This window comes from Typopeltis vanoorti, chromosome 24, assembly GCF_054136105.1.
Source record: "Typopeltis vanoorti isolate ZY-2024b chromosome 24, IOZ_Tvanoo_1.0, whole genome shotgun sequence".
In the NCBI taxonomy this organism is placed as follows: Eukaryota; Metazoa; Arthropoda; class Arachnida; order Uropygi; family Thelyphonidae; genus Typopeltis; species Typopeltis vanoorti.
The window spans coordinates 58,933,630-58,957,097 of record NC_143572.1 but is presented as its reverse complement, the minus strand read 5'-3'; the positions used below and the strand labels follow the sequence as shown (position 1 = coordinate 58,957,097).

The 23,468-nt window shown below is 35.6% G+C and overlaps 1 protein-coding gene across 1 annotated transcript; it reads left to right on the top strand.

Annotated features, from left to right (window-relative positions):
- The first annotated feature begins 3,645 nt into the window (after positions 1 to 3,645).
- Positions 3,646 to 13,948, top strand: LOC150093267 (uncharacterized). The gene is made up of 6 exons (XM_090414076.1): positions 3,646 to 3,686; positions 5,739 to 5,866; positions 6,501 to 6,560; positions 8,252 to 8,373; positions 10,510 to 10,673; positions 13,543 to 13,948. Exons 4-6 carry the CDS (start codon positions 8,357 to 8,359, stop codon positions 13,671 to 13,673), a joined length of 312 nt encoding a protein of 103 aa, XP_090270202.1. The 5' UTR covers positions 3,646 to 3,686; positions 5,739 to 5,866; positions 6,501 to 6,560; positions 8,252 to 8,356; the 3' UTR covers positions 13,674 to 13,948.
- The last annotated feature ends 9,520 nt before the right edge of the window (positions 13,949 to 23,468 follow it).

The following is a 23,468-nucleotide window of genomic DNA, read 5'->3' as shown; positions in this document are numbered from 1 at the left end:
GTATAGTTACGCGATCCAGTTTAAATGTTGGTTTTATATTTTTCTTCCATTTCTTTACTATTTTTATCTATATAGATATTTAATAAGCGTGGTGACACTGGGCATCCTTGACGATCCCCTCTATATTGATTCTTACACCTATTTGGTTCTTCTGATACATGTTATTACAGCTGCAAGCAAGCAGCTGACATGGAATGTTTAGATTCTTGAGTGCGGTCCGCAGTGTGTTCCTTAAGACTCTGTCAAAGGCTTTCCGATTGTCTACAAAGAGTTTTGATGTAAAAGCTGGGTCAATGCTTTTCGATCGTACTTTTCGAAAGCCATTTTGTTCTTCGCAAACTTTATTTTATTTAATTAATATTCTTGAATATCACTTATAACCAGTAATTAGAAGAGCTATTCCTCTGTAGTTTTCTCAGCTGCCCTTATCGCCTTTTTTATATATTGGAATGAGAATTGCTGCATTCCAACTTTCTGGGATCTTTCCTTGCTGCCAGCTCTTGTTTAATGATTTTAAAACTCGTATGATGAATAGGTTGTCTGCATATTTTATAAGTTTTATATTTATTCCATCTTCGCCAGGAGATTTTCCTGATTTGCTTTGCTGTATCGCTTGTTGGATTTGTCGTGATGTTATTTCTTCCACTGTATAGTTAGTAGTAAGCATGTCAGTTTCAGATTCGTTACTATCTTGCCATAAGGATTGGGAGAGGTGCAACTAAGTTTTTGCTTTGATTATTCCAAGTTTCACTTTTTGTTTTACCTCCTTATTCATATTCCTTAGAATTTTGCATTTATTTTCTCTTCACTGTAAGATCCCTTTCTAATTTTCCTATGAAGTGATCCCCTGTTTCTCTAGTCTTTTTCAGGCACACGCTTTTTTTCTCTCTCTTTTGTATTTATAATTAATTTCTGCTTCTAGTGATTTTGTGTTTATCCATTATATGCTTATTTCTCGTCTGTTATTATTGCTTCAATGTTTTCAAAATATATTTAGTTAACATAAGGCCATCCATTTACCAATTATTATTATTATAATGAAAATCCTATTAAATAGTTTCCGTATTATCTTTTGTGTTTAGTAGTCCCAATAGCTACTGTCTGTGCTCTGAATTCATAGTTGTCCATGCTTGAAATTATACTTTTAGCTGAACTATAGATTGGTGTTAATAGTACACCTCTGAATCTGCGATGACGAAAGATGGATTTTAGCCATTAGCTATTTCTTTTCCCTTTAATCTGGAGTGGCTGTGTACTTTCTGAGCATCAGTTGACGTCTATTGAGGGCTGGTGGCTTTTAATTGTTAGTCTTCAGTGAGGAGTATCACTTTTGGGCGTTTGTGTTTCCACTTATTCTGCTTGTAGTAGTTTGCAACATAGCGAAGAAACTACGTGAGAATATTAATAGACTTAATATTCTCATGTAGTTGATCCATGATTCCCAGGGTAATGAGATAGAGCTTCAAACGTGCGCACGTTATCTCCGAGGGTGCTTAATTTATTGTAAAAAGAAACGCTGAACTTTTATCTTCATTTACTGCTTGCGATGTCCTATTTCTAAAGCCGGGCTTCGAATTCGGTACGTGCAATTTGGAGACGATTGGTTACAAGGTATGGAAGCAACGCACGTAGTGGTAGTAGTATGGTTGTGTCTTAGTGTACGCCATGGTAGTGGATTGCTTACAGAACGGGTGTATAACAAAAATGCCTTGAAGCAACAGTAGTTATCCTTCATTTCAAAGCCCTGATTCCCTGTAATATGACTGTATTTTTCTGCTTTGAAAATAGGATTTAATAATCCAGATTATATTTAGTCGCTAATGAGTTTACAGAGAAAGCTTTGTAACACACTTTTGAAAGCTTTCGCGATATCCAAAAAAAAAAAAAAAAAAGAGGGCTGATTGTTTCCAGTTCTATCCCATTGTGTTCTACGATTCTTTGCTATGGTTGAATAGGAATCTACACTTTTACTGATGCTTAATTTCTGGAAAAATAAGTTAAATGTTTAAATCTGTTATTTCCTAGAGTTTTGTTAACAGTATTTTTGCGGCTATTTTCCATAAGCAGGAGAGCCTCCCTCACATTTTTACTCAAGGACTATGATCACCAGCTGCTCACTTTACATTTCAACAGATTCTTTCCTTTTCTATAATCAGTTATCCACACACTACGTTAATATGTTAGGTTTTTGCGCCCTCTTCTATGAGTAGGGTTCATTTAAATATAAAGAAATCATTTACTGAGATAAGAGCCAAGAGGCTTCACTTCGGCGAAGTTAAATTATTCAAACGAAATCGATATTGAATCCCCAATTATTTCTTAGCCGAATACGAAACTCAAAGATACGAAATCTAAGAGTTTCATGCCGAATATAGAAAACTATAAACGTTCGGCGAGTCCACGCGTAAGCCAACACCTAGTACATACTAGGGCAACTCGTAGTAAAGGTGGAGTAATCCCGCTCACTCTCCTCAGTATTTCCCATAATGTAAAACACAACTCTTATGAAATGTATGCTGTTATACATTATGGGAGAAACCCAGACCGGTTTCGACCTTTTTTGAGTTTCATCAGTGAGTAGGTAGACCCAGATGTAAATACTGAGGTTGCAGTAGTACAGAGCTTATTTCTTTAGTTCTTTACTGTACGAATCGCTAAACGGTGCACTAATACAATTACTGAGGTAAGAGCCAACAGGCTTCACTTCGGCGAAGTTAAATTATTCAAATTAAGTGGATATTGAACTTTTATAGTTTTCTACATTCAGCACGAAACTCTTAGATTTTCTATCTTTGAGTTTCTTATTCGGCTAAGAAATAATGTGGGATTCAATGTCCACTTAATTTGAATAAAGAAAGTATGCCTATTTTACATTATAAAAATTATTAAATCTCTGTGGTTAAATATTAGTATAATGTGTTGAAGACATCGTTCCACAATATAACGACGAAATCATAATAGGATTGTAAACATCAACTATCGTTAATTATATTTATCAATAACTATTACTCACTGCCAACAGAATATAGTTTATGTGAGAAGTTGTGGTGATTGAACTCAAATTCAGTTTTCCGTAAAAATATTTGTTATTGTTGACAACATTCGACTGTTCTTCCCTCTGTTTATCAGTGCTAAGTCTGTCATACACGTTTATGGAAATGGAATAAAAATTAAACACAACAAACTGACAGAAAGGTCACTTGGAAATCAGTAATAGGAAGATAGCTTTAAAATGTCCCTTATTGTCTTTTGGAGATAAAAACCTTGAATAATTTATTATTGTATTTTTATATGAAATCGTATGATGGTGAAGCAGGTGACGGCAGTTTGTTATATGCAGGAGAGCATATTCTTTGGTCCATTTGCCTACGATGAAAAAGTTGATATGAGAAAAATTATCAGTAATTCAGGAAATAGATATTGGTGTTTGTTACCATGACAACCGGCATCGTATTCAGAATTCTTTATGGAGATAAGTAAATTGCCTTTGCCCTTTTCTTGCAATCAGATGACAAAAGATAAGTAAAGCTAGTTAGTTTGATAAAGATAAAACTTCTAAATTCATACCAACCAACCATATTCGTGTATGACTGCGTTAATAGTTCTTCCTTTATATAAACAGCGGAAGAAGTTCTGTATAAACACCAGAGGTTTTGCACGAACGTGGTGAAAAAGTAATTCTATAGGTGAGTAACCTTAATTAACCTTCTCGCTACCTGATCAATTAGCTTCTGATCACTCTCTCTTTCCCTCACCCTTTATTTGGAACAGATATTTCCCCACAAATGAGATATGCTTTCTGCTATAACATTGCCTGCTTTTCACAAACAGTATTTGGCAAACAGAATGTTTCGCCTACTATGCTTATGCATTCAGAAAAAGATTGAGAGACTACCTCATGGGACTAAACAATGTTGACAATTACTTTACACGTACAGTATAAGAGATCATTATAACTCACATACCATATCCAATTAACGTACCAATATACTAACCAGTTCAATCACTTAGGAGACTAATATATTAACATGTACATGAATCAAACAATGTAAGGTGAGCCCTCATAGATATGGTCACTGGACTCTCAGTGACTGTTTCGAACTAATTTAATTCTCTAGTAACCCAGTATGGCTACAGCTCTTGATTACACATAAACACATCAACTAACTTACTTTATCTCAAACCAGTAACTTATTATAAACTACGAAAACTATCCGAAATTATGTTACTCTATTTGTGTATATAAGGAAACATTGTTAGTGATAGTGGATATCCAGCTAAAGGAATATCAAGCTATACATATATAAAAACTTAACTACAAAAGGTTTTCTTTGTTTTCACTTCTCTTACTCCTCTGGCCTTCTTTATTTGTTAACATTTTTCATCCCTAATAATAATTGTAACTGCTCGAATTTGTACACTGATTTTTTTAAATGAAATCTACCCTAAAAAATTAGAGATGTCCTAAGGGTTGCTAATGTGAAAATCCCTCCTCTAAGGAACAAATATGGAGATTTTCTAAGCCATTTTAGATCTCCAATAAGCAGGATAATAACAGTGTCTGACACTGGACGATGAAATTCATCTCCCCTCTAAAGACGTTCGCAAACATCCATGCTACGTGGTATTCGAACCTAAGGCCTCTTGGGTAAAGAGAACAGAAGTACTATCCAACCTCTCAACCAGGTTGGTATATATTAAAGAATAAAATGGGTCCACCGTATTTTATCATTAATAAACTGGGTAGAAATCCTGGGTTTAATTTTGCCACTGTAAAAGTCTACATGCAAAAGATACGTCCATCATACCGCAATGAAGGTAACACTTATTTGGCCACAATGGAGGTAAACCCGTAAATCTGGAGGTAGTGACCGCCATCAAGATAGACAAGTTCGACAGCACTCTTTTTGCCTTTACGTTCTTTAAGTGCACTCTTAAAGACTGTGGTTTCTTCCAGTTTTAAACTCAGACTACGTGAGTTTCTTCAAATGACACTGGTATCAAGGATTTTCAACATTGACACTCGTCTAGTTTCTTTCATTATAAAAGAAAGTAGTAAAGACGGTTTCAAGAAAACAGCCTTCGAGCTAATTGTTTGCAGTTATTACTTATACGTGAGAGATGGTGGTACGCGTGGGCAGAGAAGATGGTAAATTTGAAATGCGATGTTGTAGAGAATGCCAGTGGTGGTTGCATAACATATCGGGCTTGAATGTGGTGCACATCATTGATGTTGGAATTAGGACCTCTGATATTAGTGAAGTCAATAGGAAAGATTTTTTATTCAAAGGAATTATTATATTTTATAGGATTTTTTGGTGTATATTTTGCAATTGTTTGGAGAATTTGTTGATATTTTAAAGATTGTTGATGTTTTTTGCGAGAGATTTTTTTTCAAACACGATGACCCTGGAATTCTTAATAGTGGTGATCATGGTTTCGAGTAAGATAAGGCAAATTAAGCGAGCGGGAAGGGTAGAATTAACCTCTCGGGGCTTCGCCATTCCTACACAGGGAGTACTAGACTCCAGTACAACCTGCAAAATAATCAGCAGCAGAATGTTTGCCAGAACAACCATGAAAAATGCTTTTCTTGGTTGTTCCGAATCCTTCGAAACAACCAAGCGAAGTTCCTTACGATCTGAAAGAGTGTGGAATGTACACTACTGAGCAAAGTAATTATCAGTTAATATGAGTTTGTGTTGCATGCGGTATTTATTTTGTTTCTGTTTATTTAGACATAAAAATGTCAAGAACGGAGGTTTTAACTTCTCTAAACAATGAAGATAATTATAAGGAGGAGGATGTAATCTCACACGAATATGAATTCGACAATAGTCTGGATGACATATGGGTCTGTTTCAAGGTAAGAATTCGAACTTATATTGTATATTTAAGTGAACACTGATAAAAGTAATATATTCTATTAGGAAACCATTCTATTAAACCGCGTATCTCTAGTAAGAGGTAGAAACGGACGATAAAAATCATCTACTACCACCTAAAGACATCGCTACTGATTTCAGCTGATATTCTGTAATGATAAAACTGAAGCAGTTTTTCACAGCACAGCTTAATTTAGTAGTAATTTAAGTATTAAATAAAGGAATAAATGCAGTGACACCTTTTATACTCTAAAGATAGCACGAGGAACACTTTTAACTTGAACACTTTTTAAGTTTTGAAAATCGGTAGAAACTCTTAATCCTCACTGATTGTTGAGTTCATGATTGTGATGACTTTGAGGAATTATGGTTCTCTTGCCAATAAAGAAAGTTCCAGCTGTTGTTTATATGCTTTTTAGAAACACATTAATCATCTTTTTTTTATTTTAAAATAGATTATTATAATTTTTAAGTATTTTTATTAGAAAATAACTTGAAAATATTACGATGATATTTCATTCGATTGAATTATAACGACAAATTATAAACATTATAAGAAAAATACATGATTGAATTATGAAAAGCAAACTATTTTGATACTTTCTTACTCTACAGGACAGATATAAGAAATATTATTCAGAGGAAGATGAATTGTTAGTGGCAGGATCAAAGAAGGTAGGAAAACATTCTATCTTGTTGTTCTTTATTGATAACCGGAATGTTTACCGCATAGAAATTTTAATCGTTAATTTTAACCTTTTGTTTATTGTGCTTTTTTAATAATTTATGCAGGGTAATAACTATCACAGTTTATTTCGCAAATTAAAAAAAAAATCAACCTGTTCAATGTAGAGAAAATCTTTATTTTTTGAGGGAATATCAACTACATGGTCGAGTATCATTGGGCACGTATTCAATCTATAGCTAATCGCACACTACCGCTGTATCGCCTGCCAAAAATGTGACAGCGCACACTACAGGTGTGCCGGGCCTGAGCGAATCACATTGACCTTGCTTGTAACGGCACGTTTCCTAGAAACGTGCTATCACAAGCAAGGCCAATGCGAACTTGTTGCAGCATTTAAAACCATTCCAGGCTCATTAATTTTGATATTTTTTCAAGGAACGCTTCTAGTTCTATACCTATTAACCAAATTGAAGTTTGCTTCCTTGTTATTGTTCATAACTCTAACTAGCTTCTTGTTTCAAATTCTCCCTACTGAGCTGAAAGAAAAGTAGAAGTATTTGCTATAAACAATGATCTAACGCAAATCGTACACCCACCAAACCGTATACCCAATAATCCTTTCCACACTCTTTCCCAATAACCTTGATCTTGGTTAACCCTCTTCATTCTAACAATAATCTTCGTATTTTCTTACTCAGTTGTTCTTCTAATTATACAGTAGAGGTTACATATCCACTGATATATAACCTCTACTGAGTAACCCAAACTATAATGTGTGTGTGTGTGTATATGTGTGTGTTTAAAGCAGACATCATAATGTGCTAAGAGTCTCTGAGACCTTGACATGTTTAGAAGGATAAGTTAGCCATGGTGTTAGAGTTAACCTAGATTTGTACTTCAATACACGATAGATTGAAAATCGGAAATAGATATCTAAAACAATCACTCAGCTCTATACTACAGATAGAACTCCTTGGTCACCAGGATGGTAGAAAAAGCGTGGACCTTCTTAAGGTCTTGGGCATTCCTCACAGTGAAGTTTCAAAGCAAAACCTTTTGATTCCGCAAAAGGGCGAATATATTCCACCCTTTTACCTTTAACACTTTAGGAAATCGGTTGGCAGCTGGTCTCTGCTTCACCGACGTTCAGTTCATTCCAAAGGCGTGCTAAATGAGACTTGATTTTCATAATCGAAATTCATATTTGTTTATTTGGTTATATTCTAGTTTTTGTTCTAGGACAGGTTTTGATATGTTACATGATGATTAAAATCCAGTGTCTCTTTTGCCTGGAAGAAAAATGAGAAAATCGCTGTTACGTACACATGTTATCAAAGATTCACGTACTTTGAAAAGGTCAGCGTGGAATGCCATAAAAATTATGACTGCAGTTCGCTCTATAATTGACTTTCTTTTTCGGTCTTGGTGTCACAATAGTTATCATGAACCTACAAAGATTTTTCAGAAAAAGAAGAACTCTTACAAATATTCTGTTAATCTGAATCTCTTGAGTATAGTGTAACGTATTCTCATCTCTGTAATTAAACAGTTAGAACGAAATGTCAACTTAATTTCTTAGTGATTGAAAATATTTTCAAGTGCTTTTAGCTCTTCCACACCTGACGGGTGTAATTTTAAAAGGTACTGATGTAATTTCTCTTATATCTGGAAATTACAGAGCGAAGATAGCAGGCGACGAAAAATCTGGGAAGAAAATGTCAAAAATATAAATCATCATAACCTTTTAGCGATTTAGGAAAGTACACGTTTACCATGGGATTCAATGAATTTACTGACCAGGTAAGTTCATTTCTAATGACATTCCTATATTTTGGAGTACATAAAAGGTAACTAATATTAATAGACAAACAATAAGCAACGTATATTGTTCTAAACTGATTCCCAAAGAAACTTTATTCCATCTGAATTGTGTGTACTGTCGGACCACAGATGCGACAACCGTGGTTGGCAGATTGCCAAGAGTCAATTCATGTTGAAGGGCAGAAAGGAATAAGGCGATATACGAATTCGTCACTAACACGCCAAATCACGTGGTTTAATACGTAAAATTTTACCACTGTTGTACAAGCAAAATAGTTACCAATTTAAAAACTAGAATTGTCATAACAAAAAGCTAATTTTCCGACTCATAATAATAAACACTCATCCAGTGAAACGCATTGATTATCCTATTATCGGAATGGATTCGCTTTCTTCTTCCATGTGCAAAAGTGTCGAGAGGTCCCCTCCTCTGAGGTCGGACAGTATGTTATATGTGCAGATGTTTTGTGTGGAACAAATAGGCTACTCCGGAGAAATATGCATGTCGGGAGCTATCAAGGAAGCCAAGAAGAAAATAAAACGTAAATCAGAAATAGCTCACACATAACAGAAACATATCACATACTGTAGCAATGCACAATTTGTGCTTATATTTTTATAATATTTTCGTCAGAGCATTCGACGAATAATTGGAAATATTACGAAATCCCAGTCAATGCATCAAGGAATGAGGACCCATTCTGCATTTCGAGTTGTTTCGTGAGGATCTCAGCCCATATGATGCACTACATCGCTATATAGCATAATACATCACGAATGACTCAAGTGCAACTTTACTGATCTACTCCAGTAGTTTAAATGTTCCTTAATATGTTCGCTTATCGTTATAAACCCAGTTATTGTAGTATCAAGTAATTTTATATTGCATTCGTGAAGAAGTGTACAGTAATGGACACGAAACCGAACATTACTTTAACATATTACATTGAAGAATGAATGAATGTCGTCGAATAGGACTAAATATCCTGAACTCCACAAAGCTCTTTGATTCATCTTGTCTCACAAACATGAAAGTATCTAGGTTCATAAAAAGTTAAGAGAATATTTTAATAAAGACGTGCAGTTGCTTAAAATTGAAGCATCAATCTGAATATTTAAATATTTATGCATTTTCTTGGTCCAATAACTTGGACCAACAAAATTTAGAGAGAATTGTCCCAGTTGTCGGATCACATATGCGAGAACCTTGGTTGGGAGATTGACAAACTGTGAACAGTGATTACTCTCTACCTAGAGAAGAAGTAAAAAGAGCCATCTTAAGATCAAAATCGGGAAGAACGGAAGGAATTGGGAATAGTCCAACAGAACTACTTAAAGAGAGGGGAGAACATACTGTTAGTGCGCTCCACAAAATTTGCCAGCAGATGTGGAACACTGCTACATTGTAGATTAGAAACGACAACAAAGTAATATCACTGATTGAATCCATGTACTCATTTATTGAAATGACGGATAAAATCAAGGGGAAATATGGGACAGTAGAACAAGCATTGCAAAAGCAACACGAGCACTCCAAAATCTAAAACCACGATGAACAGATAACGAGCTTATAGACAATCTAGTTGATTCAGTTCTTCTATACGGAAGTGAATCTTTGACGCTCTTAAAAGAAGATCAAAAGAGGTTGCTGGCATTTGAAATGAGGTGCTATTGACGATCCCTAAACATACCATACACTGATCACATCACAAATGTTTGAAGTAAGACAAAGAATCAGTTCTTTCGTCGGTCCAAGATAACAACATAACTGAGATTGTTAGGAAACAGCTTACGTGGCTTTCATTATTTCAACAGATCCAATGAACTACCAATGGAAGTTCTCGAAGGACATATTCCATGAATGTATATATATAAAATAACTTTATACGCATGCAAAAGCGATAGAAATTTCAACGCAAACATGTTTGTCTGAAGTGTGCCCTCGAGTTCGATATGCTGATAATTTCAACCTGACGATTTTCATACACTGATAGTTAAAAATAACAAACTATTAGGTTGTCATGTTAATAATCAGTAATGTTTAAAAAAGTGATAATAATCGGAACGTCCACTAAGAATTGTATATAATATCCTCAATATTTCAATGAAATATAGGCTGAAAAGGAACTGCGAGGGCTCACTGGATGCTTACGGAAACCAAACCCCAAGCTCACTGGATGCCACATGGAAGAACCAAGCTTTCGTTCGGATTGTGAGAAAGTTGAGAATTCAGCCTCTCCTCCATCCAACACTGCAGCAGCGAAGGAGTAAAAAATCGCGTAAGTTAACTGATTATTTATTCTTCATTTTATGACACAATAAATTGTTTTTGTCAGATTATTTATAGAAGCTTATGATGGGATATGCTAATAAATTGAGTTCTTTTTCTTACCAAAATTCGATTGAAATGTTTTCGAATTTAGTTTTGCAAATGGATCAGATGAGCACATTTCTATCCCGACAAATAGACAAAAATTTAAGGTATAAATTTACGGTATGCCAATGGGTTCAGCCATATCAATAATATTCTTGTAAAATTTTATCAAATGTTGATACAAAAATCTTAACTCCATCACACAGTGTTTCTGTATCATCATCAATGTTCCGTCTATTTACATAATTTCTGTTGAACAGTAGATATATACGAATGCCATATCTTCTACCGAAATCCATAATCTCAAAGACATAACCGTATGAACAGGGGGCTCTCTTTCAATGATAATCCTTGGATTTCTGTCTACAGTGAATACAATTCTAACCAAATCAAAATCCATATGCTGACAAGTTGCATCTGCACACCATATAACAATCAAATATGCATAATACATTTCTGAAATTGCTTTTACCACTAAGAAGTTATTCAGTTCTATTTCTTTTATTCTAGCATCCTTTTCTCCTTCATTTCATTTACAAAAGAAAAGTTCGATCTTTGGCGAGTTCCCAGGTGTTTACAGAATCCATTGCTGTTGAACATATGGATTACAACTATCGTTAAGAACATAGCAAATCTGACCCCTGCTGATCTAAACAGGGTCATTTTACTACCGAGAATCGAAACAAAATGGCGAATGTCAGCTCGTACAGTTGAGAAAGATTATTTATGAAGACCTTGTACCAGCTAATCGTAAACAACATTTATTTCTTCTCTCTTATTTCCGAAGAGATCATCTACATGGCAAAACGTTTTACAACAATCTAGTTATTTCGCGAAGTTTTTCATCAAATCCTAGGATTTTAAATTAGATGTGAAAAGATTCATATTGTCCTGTCAAGTTCATTTCAATCCAGGAGACGTTCACTATTATCGATCTCTTCCTGAGATATATATATGGTGCAGTATAAAGTTAAGATGGTCAGGAGCTAATCTCTTCCATCTCGCAGTAAGCATCTTATGTTTGTAGATATGTGTGTTTACGGGACTGATTTGCCAGTTTTGATCGACAACAAAAAAACACCAATTTCCTGGAGAAAAACCTTTCCCCCTCCGCATAGGAGCGGCTAACTCACCACTCCATTCATTCCACCGTACTGTAATTTGAATTTGTTTTTTAACTTTTTCTCTGAGTCATTATTCCAGCTCTCATGACGCCAGTTGATACCCTGGTCACGTATTACTTTAACCCTCTCATGCACGAATTTTTATATTCATTGATAAAAAAAATTATAATGGCTTTAAAAAGTACAATTTAATCTTACAGTATTACCATGAATTCATTAATTTTTCTAAATTTGTGTCCTGTATATGTTAAAAATGATGTCCTCGTCTGAGGACATCATCCACTAAAGCCAATAGATTACAAACATATTTCGATGGAAATGACTTCGACTAAGTAATTTATTTTCATTGAAAGACATTACAAGGATGACAAAACTGATTATAAATAATTTATATTTTGCTGAAGCACTGTCTGAATGATAAAAATTTGGATTACTTAGTATATACAAAAAAGTAGTACAAGTGGAATTTGCAGTGGAGATATCTAAATCAAGAATAGTCTTATTTTCTTTGCCTCATTTTGTATGGGAAGACTGAAAACATTCCACATATGTACACTGCAAGAGTAAAACAAGATAAATCTCTGCAATGATTGGCATTAGCATCTGTTACCTTCTTCGGTAAGTGTTTTCCTCGGTGGTTTCTTCGAAAGTGTGATTCAGTACCAGCAAAGGGATTATCTTTCTCAATAAAACCCCACTGGTGGTCTCTGCAATGGCATATGACCAGCAACAGCTGTATTTTGCACACTAGCTGGACTTTGAACGTTGTGAGTCTAACCAACAGGGGAAGACTGAACATTAACATTACTGTCTTCACTTGAAGTGTCACTCTCTGTAGGATCATTTTGTGGCTGCTTGTATGTAGGATCGTCATCAGAATCACTCAGCTCCGAACCATCTTCAGATTCCTCCAACAGTTTTTCAATCTCTTCTTCAGTAAGTCTCTTGTGGCAATAGGCCTTTTTTTCTGCCTGACGGACCTGGCTTTTGGTTATCCATCTGTAAAAGAGATGATAATGCCAATTAACAGACTTAATATTCATTTATGTTTGCAAAAATAAAATAAATAAACATGTAAAAATATTGTACAAGAACTTTCTAACCTCAAACTATTTGCATCATAGATCACCTTACAAACATATTGTCCTCATGTGAGGACAGGTTGTTTTCAAGTTCGTTTTATGAATATGGTAATAAACATGAACAAGTTAAATCTGCTCACTCCATCTACAAGGTATAGCAATAGATTAAACCATACTAACCTTTCCAGAGGACTCATATAATCAACAAATTCAATTGGACAAACTCACTTCCTCCTTGACATCACCATGCACTGCAGAGAGATTGGTATTCCTGTAACTTTGTTGAAACTCCTGCCATCTGGTGTGGTTTCTAAGAACACTTTGGTCTCCCCAGACGAGGACTACATGCATACAGTAGCACTAAATTATGAATGAATAATTATTATGAGGGAAACTATATATGTCCTCATATGAGCCCTTATGCATGAGAGGGTTAATAAAGCAACGTTTATATTATGGTCTATCGCGTCTCAATCCAGTTAAATGTTTTCATTTAGTCAAATGTAAAATTGATCGTGAATTATAATCAGATAATAATTTTATTGTTTTTTCTTCTTTTTTCTTGTAGGGACTAAACATTGGATGATCAAGGATTTAACAGAAATGCCAAAAGAGGAAAATCATTCATTTTCTGCCAAAGAACGGTTGTGTAAGAATATAATCCATTTTTTTGATGGTATTTATCTCTTCTTGCTTTAAAATTCGGCTTAATGCGTTTGCGATACTTCGATGTAGGACGTCTGTCCATCTCTTCCTTGGTCTACGTCTTTTAGCATTTGGTTTCCAGCCTGTTACTAGTTTAACTATTCTTTTTGGGTCCATTCTATTAACATGTTGATTCCATTCCAATCTTCTCTTTTTCATCCATGCGCTTATGGGTTGTATTAAAACATAAATATTTTCATTTTTATATGTATCACGTTTTGTTCTGTTAACTATTTTTCTTAATGTGTTCATTTCACTTGTCGTTTCTATTCTTGTTTCGCATTCATACTTTTGTTTCTTTTTGTTAGATCTTTATTTTTTTTCATATACTGAATTTAGACATAATGGTATTTGTATTATCCTTAAGGATGATTTTTTTTTACTTAATCCTGCTTTATATTTTGAATATTAGCAGTTATTCCTAAGTATGTAAATTTCATTACTTATTCTAATATTTTCCCATTTAGTTTTAAATTTACATCTGATTACTTCTTTTGCAATTATCACTGTTTTTGATTTCTCGGTTGATATTTGTGCGTTAAAACTGCTGCATATTTGCTGGCGTTTGTATTATTGCTTCTGAAGATCATCGTCATATTCTGCGAGTAACCCTACCTCATCTGCATTTCAACCCAAATTTAAATATTCTTTTTTTTAATTTTATTCCATTTTAATTTCTGTTTCTTAAATTCTGTTATTATTTCGTCCATGATTATGCTAAATAAACGTGCACTTAAAGAATCCCCTCATCTAAGTCTGTCCTTATAAGGATTTTCTGTGTATTGGCGTTCTGCTATCTTATTATGTATTAACTTTTTTGTGTAATCTTCAATAATTTTTTCAAAGATTTGCAGTGGAATTTTCTAAATCCTTGGGCTTTCGGTAATCTGATTCTCTCTGATAAGTCTTCACGAAGTCAATGAAAGAGATAAGTATTGGTTTGCTAAATTCACTGATTTTTCTGTTTTTTTTTGCCTTATAACAAATATAGCATCAGTATATAACTTCCCTTATAATCTAGTCTTGATTCTAATTCTACTTAGATAATTCTTGTAAATATTTGTACAGTGGAGCGTGGTAAATTTATTCCTCGATGGTTTTGGATTCGGATTTTGCACCCTAATTTAATCTTCATTCTGCATTCATTGGGAATCTGTCTTTTCTTGAAGATATGTTTCAATTTCTTATGTTTTCAGCCATTTCTTTACGCCCATGTTTTAGTATTTCATTATAAATTCCATAATACATATCATGTCATAAAATTAGGCACGCATATACAGCTGTATTAACAACTCCCAAGCCAAGTGTTATACTGAACTAATGTACAATAGATCTACAACCGGAGTGGATGATATTTACAATAAAAATGTCTCGAGTTATTTAAAAGTGCTTCATAATGTTAAAGAATGGACTAATTGTGCTGATTATAGATTATATTCGTTGTCCTGCTATATAATACCTTGATTAATGTTAGCTAGAAATTGGTAAACAGAACTCTGATTAGTTTGTGGCTTATAATGATTTACGGCATCGATTATCATTGTACTACTGACTCAACAGCTTTCTTGACATCGAAGGTTAAAAGCCATTCTTGTAAATCATATACAGCGATATTGTTATGATTAAATAAATGCATTGTATTTCTCGCTATTGGTAACCAGCGTTTGTCCATTTTGTTATCATTAATTGATCGTATAGGGATTTGAACCATTGTGTGCAGTGTACATTATAGTTTGTTTGAAATTTTCATTTCAAATCTCCTAATAAATTCCTAGTTTAGCTTCTCGTAACTTTCATAACTCTAGATCTGTAGAAAAAAAAACTTGATCCTGTCGATTCTGGTTACTGACTCAAAAAACGTTTTTTGCAACCGATTTTATACGTTAGCAGAAATGAATAACTTTTTTCCTACGACAAATTACTTGTTTTTAATCTCGTTACTCAGAAAACGGCTGCAGTGGAACCGACATTAGGGTATATAAAAATACTACTTAGAATTAGAAATATTGGCTCTCATCTACCACTCTGTGCGAATGCATTCAACCTCGGCGATGGTGAAAGGTGGAGACTCACTATCTATTTTCAAGAAGTTAAGGCTAACATGGGTGCCGCTTATTTCCTATAGAAAATGAAAACGGCTTCTGATGATTTATTTTTATCTTACAGAGCATAAGCTTCCAAGATATTGAAGAAATTAAAAACAAAGACAGTGCATACCGGTGACCATTGCAATGGGACACACTGACCCATCCAAAAACAAGTATCGTTTAGTCATTAAAACCTCAGGCTCTGTACCAACGTAATTTAAAGCACACCAATCTCTTTATTAATATTAAACTTCTATTTTATTCAACGAAAGAAATGCGTTGAAATTGTCATTGCTGTCTTTATGGGGAAAACAGAAGAGACAAACTCTCAATAAATATAATAACTTTGTGCAGTTCGGTTAAAATCTCTGTAAAGAACGAAACACCAAAATCAAAGTTACAGGAAATAAATGCAATGAAGTTTTTATAAAATTTTCTTCACAGCACTAAACTACTGTCATGTGGATATTCAACCAAACCCAATTGGAAAAATATCCAAATATCCACACGGAACATTTCTATGGCATGTTCGATGATAGTTATTGATGTTTGAGCGCCCTAATTTCTGGACTAATTTTCTCCTTCGGCTGTTGGATTCTCTTGGGCTTGTTCGCATACACCTCTTAATTCAGATACACCCTCCACCCATAGCAAAAAATCGGAAGCCGTCTGATCTGGAAAACGTGATGGCCAGTTAATTGCAGATGCCATATAAATCTAAGCAAAAACATCAAACAATCATCTAACTAAATTAGAAAAATTACTTGGAAAAATTATTTCGGTAGTGCTTTGTAGGCTTCATGTGCTGTGGCTAATAAACGAACCACTTGACGATACACAAAATCCTGAACATTAAAAAACCTTAAAAACTACGTAGTTCTACTAAGGAATTACTTCAATAACACTTATCGTAACACCTGAGTCACATATCGCATAACATGATCCACCATAACTAGGCGCTTGAACAACTCATACGGTTTAGTAGTGAGATCACATCGCATGGCTGCACTGCTGAAACAACAGACCACAAAATTTAAAGCACAAACAGTTACAAAAACAATAAAACAATACCAGTTGGATTCCACTCCTCTATGAATTTTGTAACAGTTCCTGTTTCTTTGTAGTAATCAAATTCCAGTGAATTCCTGCTTTGTAGTTTCCGCCGTAGGCTACACATGGGAGTTTGTTCCGATTCAGTGATGGAAGGGTGCTCGTTATATCTTCTGTGCTTAAGGTAGAAACTGTAAATGACGGCCCTGGCGCAGATGAAGAGGAAATTGCATATTTTGTGTTTGTTCTCTTCTGTATGAACTAAATTCCAGTAGTTATCTTGGTTGTGTGCGTAGTTACAGGTGCTAGAGGCTGTATTTAGGGCGTAGGTGATCCTCGCTTTGTTTGCAGGATGGGTTAGATAAGCGTGTTCCAAGGTGCCTGAAACTTCGCAGAATAGACACTGATCCGATTGTCTTAGTTGAAATTTGTGGAGTTTAGTAGGAGTTGGCAAGATGTTATGCCATAGCCTTCACTGTATGTCGGAATCTGGTTTGGCACACCTCTATTTATATGGAAGATCCCACTGAAAACTGGGTGACATGTGCAGCTTAGTAAATGAGAGGGTTAAGGGTGAATATATGAAGGGCGAGGTTGGAGGCACTCATATGAGGAAGTGGTATATTTTCTTGTAGTTGGAGGGAAGAATTGGAAGTAAGCCTTCAGATGATGCAAAAGGAAAGGTAGGCTCTTCTAATAGCAGCTTGCATCTGTTGGTATTGCTTTTCACTTTTTGGATTCTTCATTAGTAGGCTTGTGAATCTTTTCCACTTTAGGGTCTGGGTCAGGAGGTCCCCTATAATTCTTATTCCTGCCCAGTTCCATGTACGGAAAAGAAATGGATGGCCAGTTGTGAGACTTCTTATGTTTCTGTTCGAAAATAGTGGTTCTGACTAAGTATAGCTGACTCTGTTAATCCTGTCAGTGTGTGATGAAGCCTGTGTTTTTCCACCGCTGTAGAGCATCTTTGTAAAAATGAGGTAGTTTAAGAGGAGATGGTGTAGAAATGGCCATTCGGAGGATTGTGGAAAGTGTAAGTCCTCGGGTGGATGATTTAATGAAGTATTGAAGGTGGTTACGTAAGCATGACCGGACTGAAGTGTCTTTAGGAGGATTATCCTGAAGGATATAATCTTGTTTTCAAGGGAATTCAGGCTTTGACTTCCCTTATTGAGTGGCTTGCATTGTCCAGTTAGTATTGTTCCAGAGGAAACTTTTGATTGCCTTTTGGATGTGATGGATAACTTCTTCAGGGGGATGTGAGTACTTTGAGGGTATGACATAACACACTGGCAGCCATCTGGTTAACTATTAGTACTCTTCCTCTAAGTGAAGACATGGAACGAATGCCGTTCCATTTACCTAGCACCTGTCTAAAACGGTTGTGCAGCTGTGGCCAGTTCAGTGTGTTATATATTCTGCTGTTACCAAGGTACACACGTAAGTAACTTTGTCCTTCACTTGACCAGGTACATTCGATCGGAGAATCACTTCTACCCTTCCATCTGCCTGACCATAAGCCAGTAGTTTTTGAAGAATTTCATTTGGGCCCTGAGGTTTGTGCATATAGTGTGTGTGTGTGTGCTTCCTCGGTTACTGTCATTTCTTCTTCATTTCGGATTATTACAGCGACGTCATCGGAATATGCTGATGGGGTTATTTTTTGATGAGGATCTGTTATGCTGATTCGTTTGGAGATGATGGTGCCGTGTGCTCTTTTTAAGAAGGGTTCTATGGCCAGTGTGTATAATTGTCCAGAGAGAGGACATCCTTGCTTGATCCCTCGAGAGAACTTCATAAAGGTGTTATACCCTGTCGAAAGCCTTCTCCTGATCAAGGCTGACAAGTGCTAGGTTTTCATGTTGGCTGTTCCCGATGTGGATGAGATCTCTTATTAAATGGAGGCGTTCATGTATTGATCTTCCTGGGACAGAGTACGTTCGATGTTGCCCAATACCTTAAGGCAGTGTTGGCTTTGTTCGGTTTGCTATAACTTTGGAAATCATTTTGCAATCGGTATTAATTAGGGAGATTGGACGCCAGTTTCGGATATCCGCGTGCTCTCCCTTCTTCGGTATCAATCGGGCTACTGAGGTCGTGACGGTTTGTGGGAGCCCGTTAAAGTACGCTTCTTGCAGTGTTTTGAGGAGAAGTGGTCCGAACTGATTCCAGAAGACTTGGAAAAACTATCACGTAAGACCATCAAGGCCAGGGAGAGAGAGAGAGAGAGAGAGAGAGAGAGATGATACACTTCCGCAAATACGAAATGATGATTTAAGACTGGGTGGTTTGGAATTTATAACATATTAGGCGATTATGATTGTATCTTGGTATGATATCCTCTATTCCAGCTTATCAAATGGTTTGAAAATGCCAAAACGGCCACTTGAATTTCTCGCGTGGTGGTTATTGGCGTTCATGTTTTGTACCCAAAGATTGATATGGTTGGCTAGGAGATCTGTGGTGGAAAGAGATTCGGCAATCTGTGTTAGTGTTCATTGATTAATTGTTGGACTTCCAAGCGGTGAATAAATTAGCTATCGATTTCCTTGCTTCCGAATGGATTAAGAGGGAGCTATTGAGATTGATCTCAGGAATTTTAAATTCCTTTTTAGGGTAGAGCTAGATATAGGCTTGATTCCATGAGGTTGGGTGACATCAGACGAGTATGAAAAGTGAATTCATGGCCAACATAGGACGGATGTTAATTCTGGAATACAAATGTGTATATCTGAGGAAATACCATCTCTGAATCAGCAAACTAATCCCCCAGATCGCTTTCATAGTCCCTAAAGATATCGCGCTAACATTCCTTGGTCGTATTACGACTTGGAGCATAACACAGATGTCTAGAGATCAGCTTTAAATTTTGGTGATGTAAAAGAATAACAGATAACACTTCTCTCTCTCTCTCTCTCTCTCTCTCTCTCTCTCCAATGCTCTTGAACTTTTCTTAACCATAACCGATAATTTAGGTGGAATTTAAAGGTTCAACGCACCACGTGGATTGCAATTTCTATTTTTACCCCCACAGCCACCGAGAATAATTCCATCGTGGAATTATTCTCGGTGGCTAAATGCCCAACTGCATTCACAATTTCTGTTCAAGTCAAGATTTAACAACTGGCGGGAAGAGCCAGCCTACGGAAAAAGATGAAACTCACCATTCATTCACTCAGAGTCGACACTGAGGTTTGTAACGATTGAAAAACAGCCATTAAAACACAATCCCACTTTGAAACGACCAAATGAAATCACATCCTATGTAACGTCGGTTGTACCTTCTGATCCTGTGGAAAGCCTGTCGGTTGTAACCCCAATTCATCAGCACTTCCACCTCGTTTTCCTTAACATGGCAAAATTGAAACAAAACCTAAAGACAAAACTGACTTCCTAGCGTCGTTCTTCTCGTCTAATCTTGCTTAGATAGCCAATTTAAATCACTTCTTACAATAAAAAGCATCGCATTTCATTTCACTTATGGTCCTTCGGCACAAAGGCATCAAGATACCAAAAGATACCAATTTATTCAAAAGATTTTGAGCAAATCTTTTTGAGCAAAAAGATTTGCTCAAACTGGCGAATGCTATTAACTTACTTTTTTCCTAAAATAATAAATATGGTTATTATAACCAACATCTTCAGAGATATTACTGGCTACGTCAACTAGAAGATCCACATCAGATCTTCTAGTCGACATAGCCGGAAGATTTGGAGAACATATTCTGTTGCACGTAATGATGCCTGAGCTCTGACATTGATTGAGTTTGTGAATGAATTTGATCAGGTTAGAGACTGAGTAATCTGTGTTTGATTCAGAGCTGACGTTATTTGAGTTTGAGCTTGAGTTCGGTCAAGTTGAAATCAATGCTTGCTCAGGATATTTCTTGAATGGCAGATTTCTTTCTGATCGGTTACTCATGTCATGGAGGACGGTCTCTTCTTCACACCCATTCGCCAATTTAGTTTCCCAAGACCCTGTTTATCTCTTATGTTATTTCTCATATTTCTTAATGACTTTCTGTCACTAGTAACCAACCCTATCTATATTCTTACAGTGGCAGTACATTCCTCCTCCATCTCATTTGAAACACTTTTATAGTGACCGAACATCCCATCCCAAGTTTGTACCTTAAACATAATTCTTGATACTGTTTTCAAGTCTAGTGTGGGTTAACATATTCATCTTGAATATTGCTAAAAATCAATCCTTTCTTCCTTCTTTCTCGCTAAAAACTGCTTCATCTTTCTCTCTTTACCACAGATGATGCCAAATTTCTAGACAAGATCAGCGCTATTATAGAATATTGTTCTCATGTTGGCAGTGATGCATCAAGAATCTCCCTAAAATTCTTGATGCTATCCAGAGGAAAGTCATTCAGCCGATAAATGATTCCTCTCACTCAATCATTATCCCACAGATGGCTGTGATATTTCCACAGGTACTTCCAAGGATATTATTTTAGGAAGTGAAATCCATCATCTGTCACCAAATCGACCGACACACGAGTGGATCCTGATACAAATACTTTTGTAGTCCCACAGTAAAGGCATTGCATCTGATTCTTCTGTCCTTCTTCTTTTATTCCATCTCTCCCTGTTCTCTAGAACAGCCTCTCTTACGAAACGTTCTTCGAGGACTACAGCCTTCAGCTATTCAAGGAGAATGGCTCCTAAAATGCCTTTAGTCTTACAGCACAAATACATTCTATATTTTGCGACATCCTTATTTGTTGGATTAATATAAAATTAAATGCTACGCATATTAACGTAGCGCTACCCAGACAGCCGATTTTGCACACGAATGTTTTCGAAGTCCACTACTCAATGTTATTCTTTTGCGGATTGAACAATAATTATGATTCAACGAACGAAAATTGCAACGACAAGCTTATTTAGCTTCTCGTTCATCAATAGTTTATGTTTTCAGATTTTAAGTGAACAAAAATTATAAATGATCTATAAACGGACCAAAAACAATTACAGAAACAATTCATCACTGCGAAATACGTAACATATTTAAAATTGATTAAATAATTTTATTTTCAGAAAATATTTTTTGTATGATTGAAAATGACGTATTGGTTGTCTGCCAATCCAATCTAATATATTAGAATATAATCTTACCAGATGAGCGTTGATTTCCATAGTAAATTGAAATTCGCCTTGTTCTGCCAAAAGATGCATTTTTGACATTTCTTCTCTGATTTTATGTCTGAATATCTTTAACCTCATTCTGTAGTTTATAGAAATATCAGGAATCATATTAGCATCTATATTAAGATAAAACAAAACTTGTTTCTCTAATTATCAGTCGTATAATACAATAAATGAAAATTTTGAAACTGCCATCTGTTGACGAAATAATAAACTATACTTTTTTTCTATACCATTAGCGCCATCTAGTGGCCAAATGGTGAAATTTCACACAAGTTTGCTTATCAGAGAATACAAAAAAAAAACCCTCTTTCAGGCTTTATTTAAACATTTTAACATTTTCTAATTCACTTGTCATTCGTTTGTTTTTATATCCCACCATTCCTCTGCCCACTTGTATCAGCATGGATCACTTCCATACGCCCCTCGCCATCACCTCAACCTTCTAACACAACGCAAGCGAACGGACATACACAAATTCGGTTTAAACGACTTTGCGGCTTACACTTTCACCTTGCCATAGGTAGAGGCCGTTCAACTTGATTTAGAATGGCATCGCAAGACGATATTCGATCGTCACCATATTTTGACACCACGTGGATGTCATCACAAGATGGAATCGGATACCATCGTACATCAACACCAAGGGCGATAAATAAGATGACGACCAATAGCATTTGACAGGGCTTAATTATTGCACGGATCGAGGAAATCCCACAATAAAAAAAAGTTGCAGCAAAACATCCTGCTTCACGCTTGAGACCCCTCACCTCTCCTCTCCTGGTCTCAATTAATCTTAATTTGTAAAACTTAGCTTCAAGAACAAGCTAAAAATTTATCTGATTGAAGGTATTTATAGAATAGTCGCATTATGACGTAATAATGATGTCATCAGTTGGTCAAAAGTAATCACTTGTTGTGTGGATGTTCTAGAAATTATACATTGTTACTATTTTCATTGTTAATCTTAACAATTGAAATTGATCTCATTTTTCCTTCAGGATATAGGAATTACTGCAGTAGGTCCTTCTTTAGATTCTGATAATCTCTGGTCTTTAAACGGAACTACATGAACTTATTGTGTAGAGTCTAAATTATACGTAAAAATCCGTACGAACTGCAAAAAAATATATAAACAAATCCTAAAAGAAACATAATGGGATTCAAAATCTTACAGATACAACTCGAAAACTAATCTCCATAAAATTCAACGAACCTCCTTCCTTCATGGCACTGAAGTTATTAAACGATCACTTATCACACACACACACACTAACGTAATACGGTAACCTTTATCTCAATGCTGACTGAAAAAGGAATGAGCACAAGAATAAACTCTGGGTGCCAACAAGGAACGATATGAATTTAAGGACTTGGCTCCATGTTGCATAAAGACGGTAATCTACAAGATGTTACGCCAAAACGTCATAAAATATAATATACAGTGCTTGGAAAAAGTCACTGGACATGATATTGTGAGAAACAAACAATCATG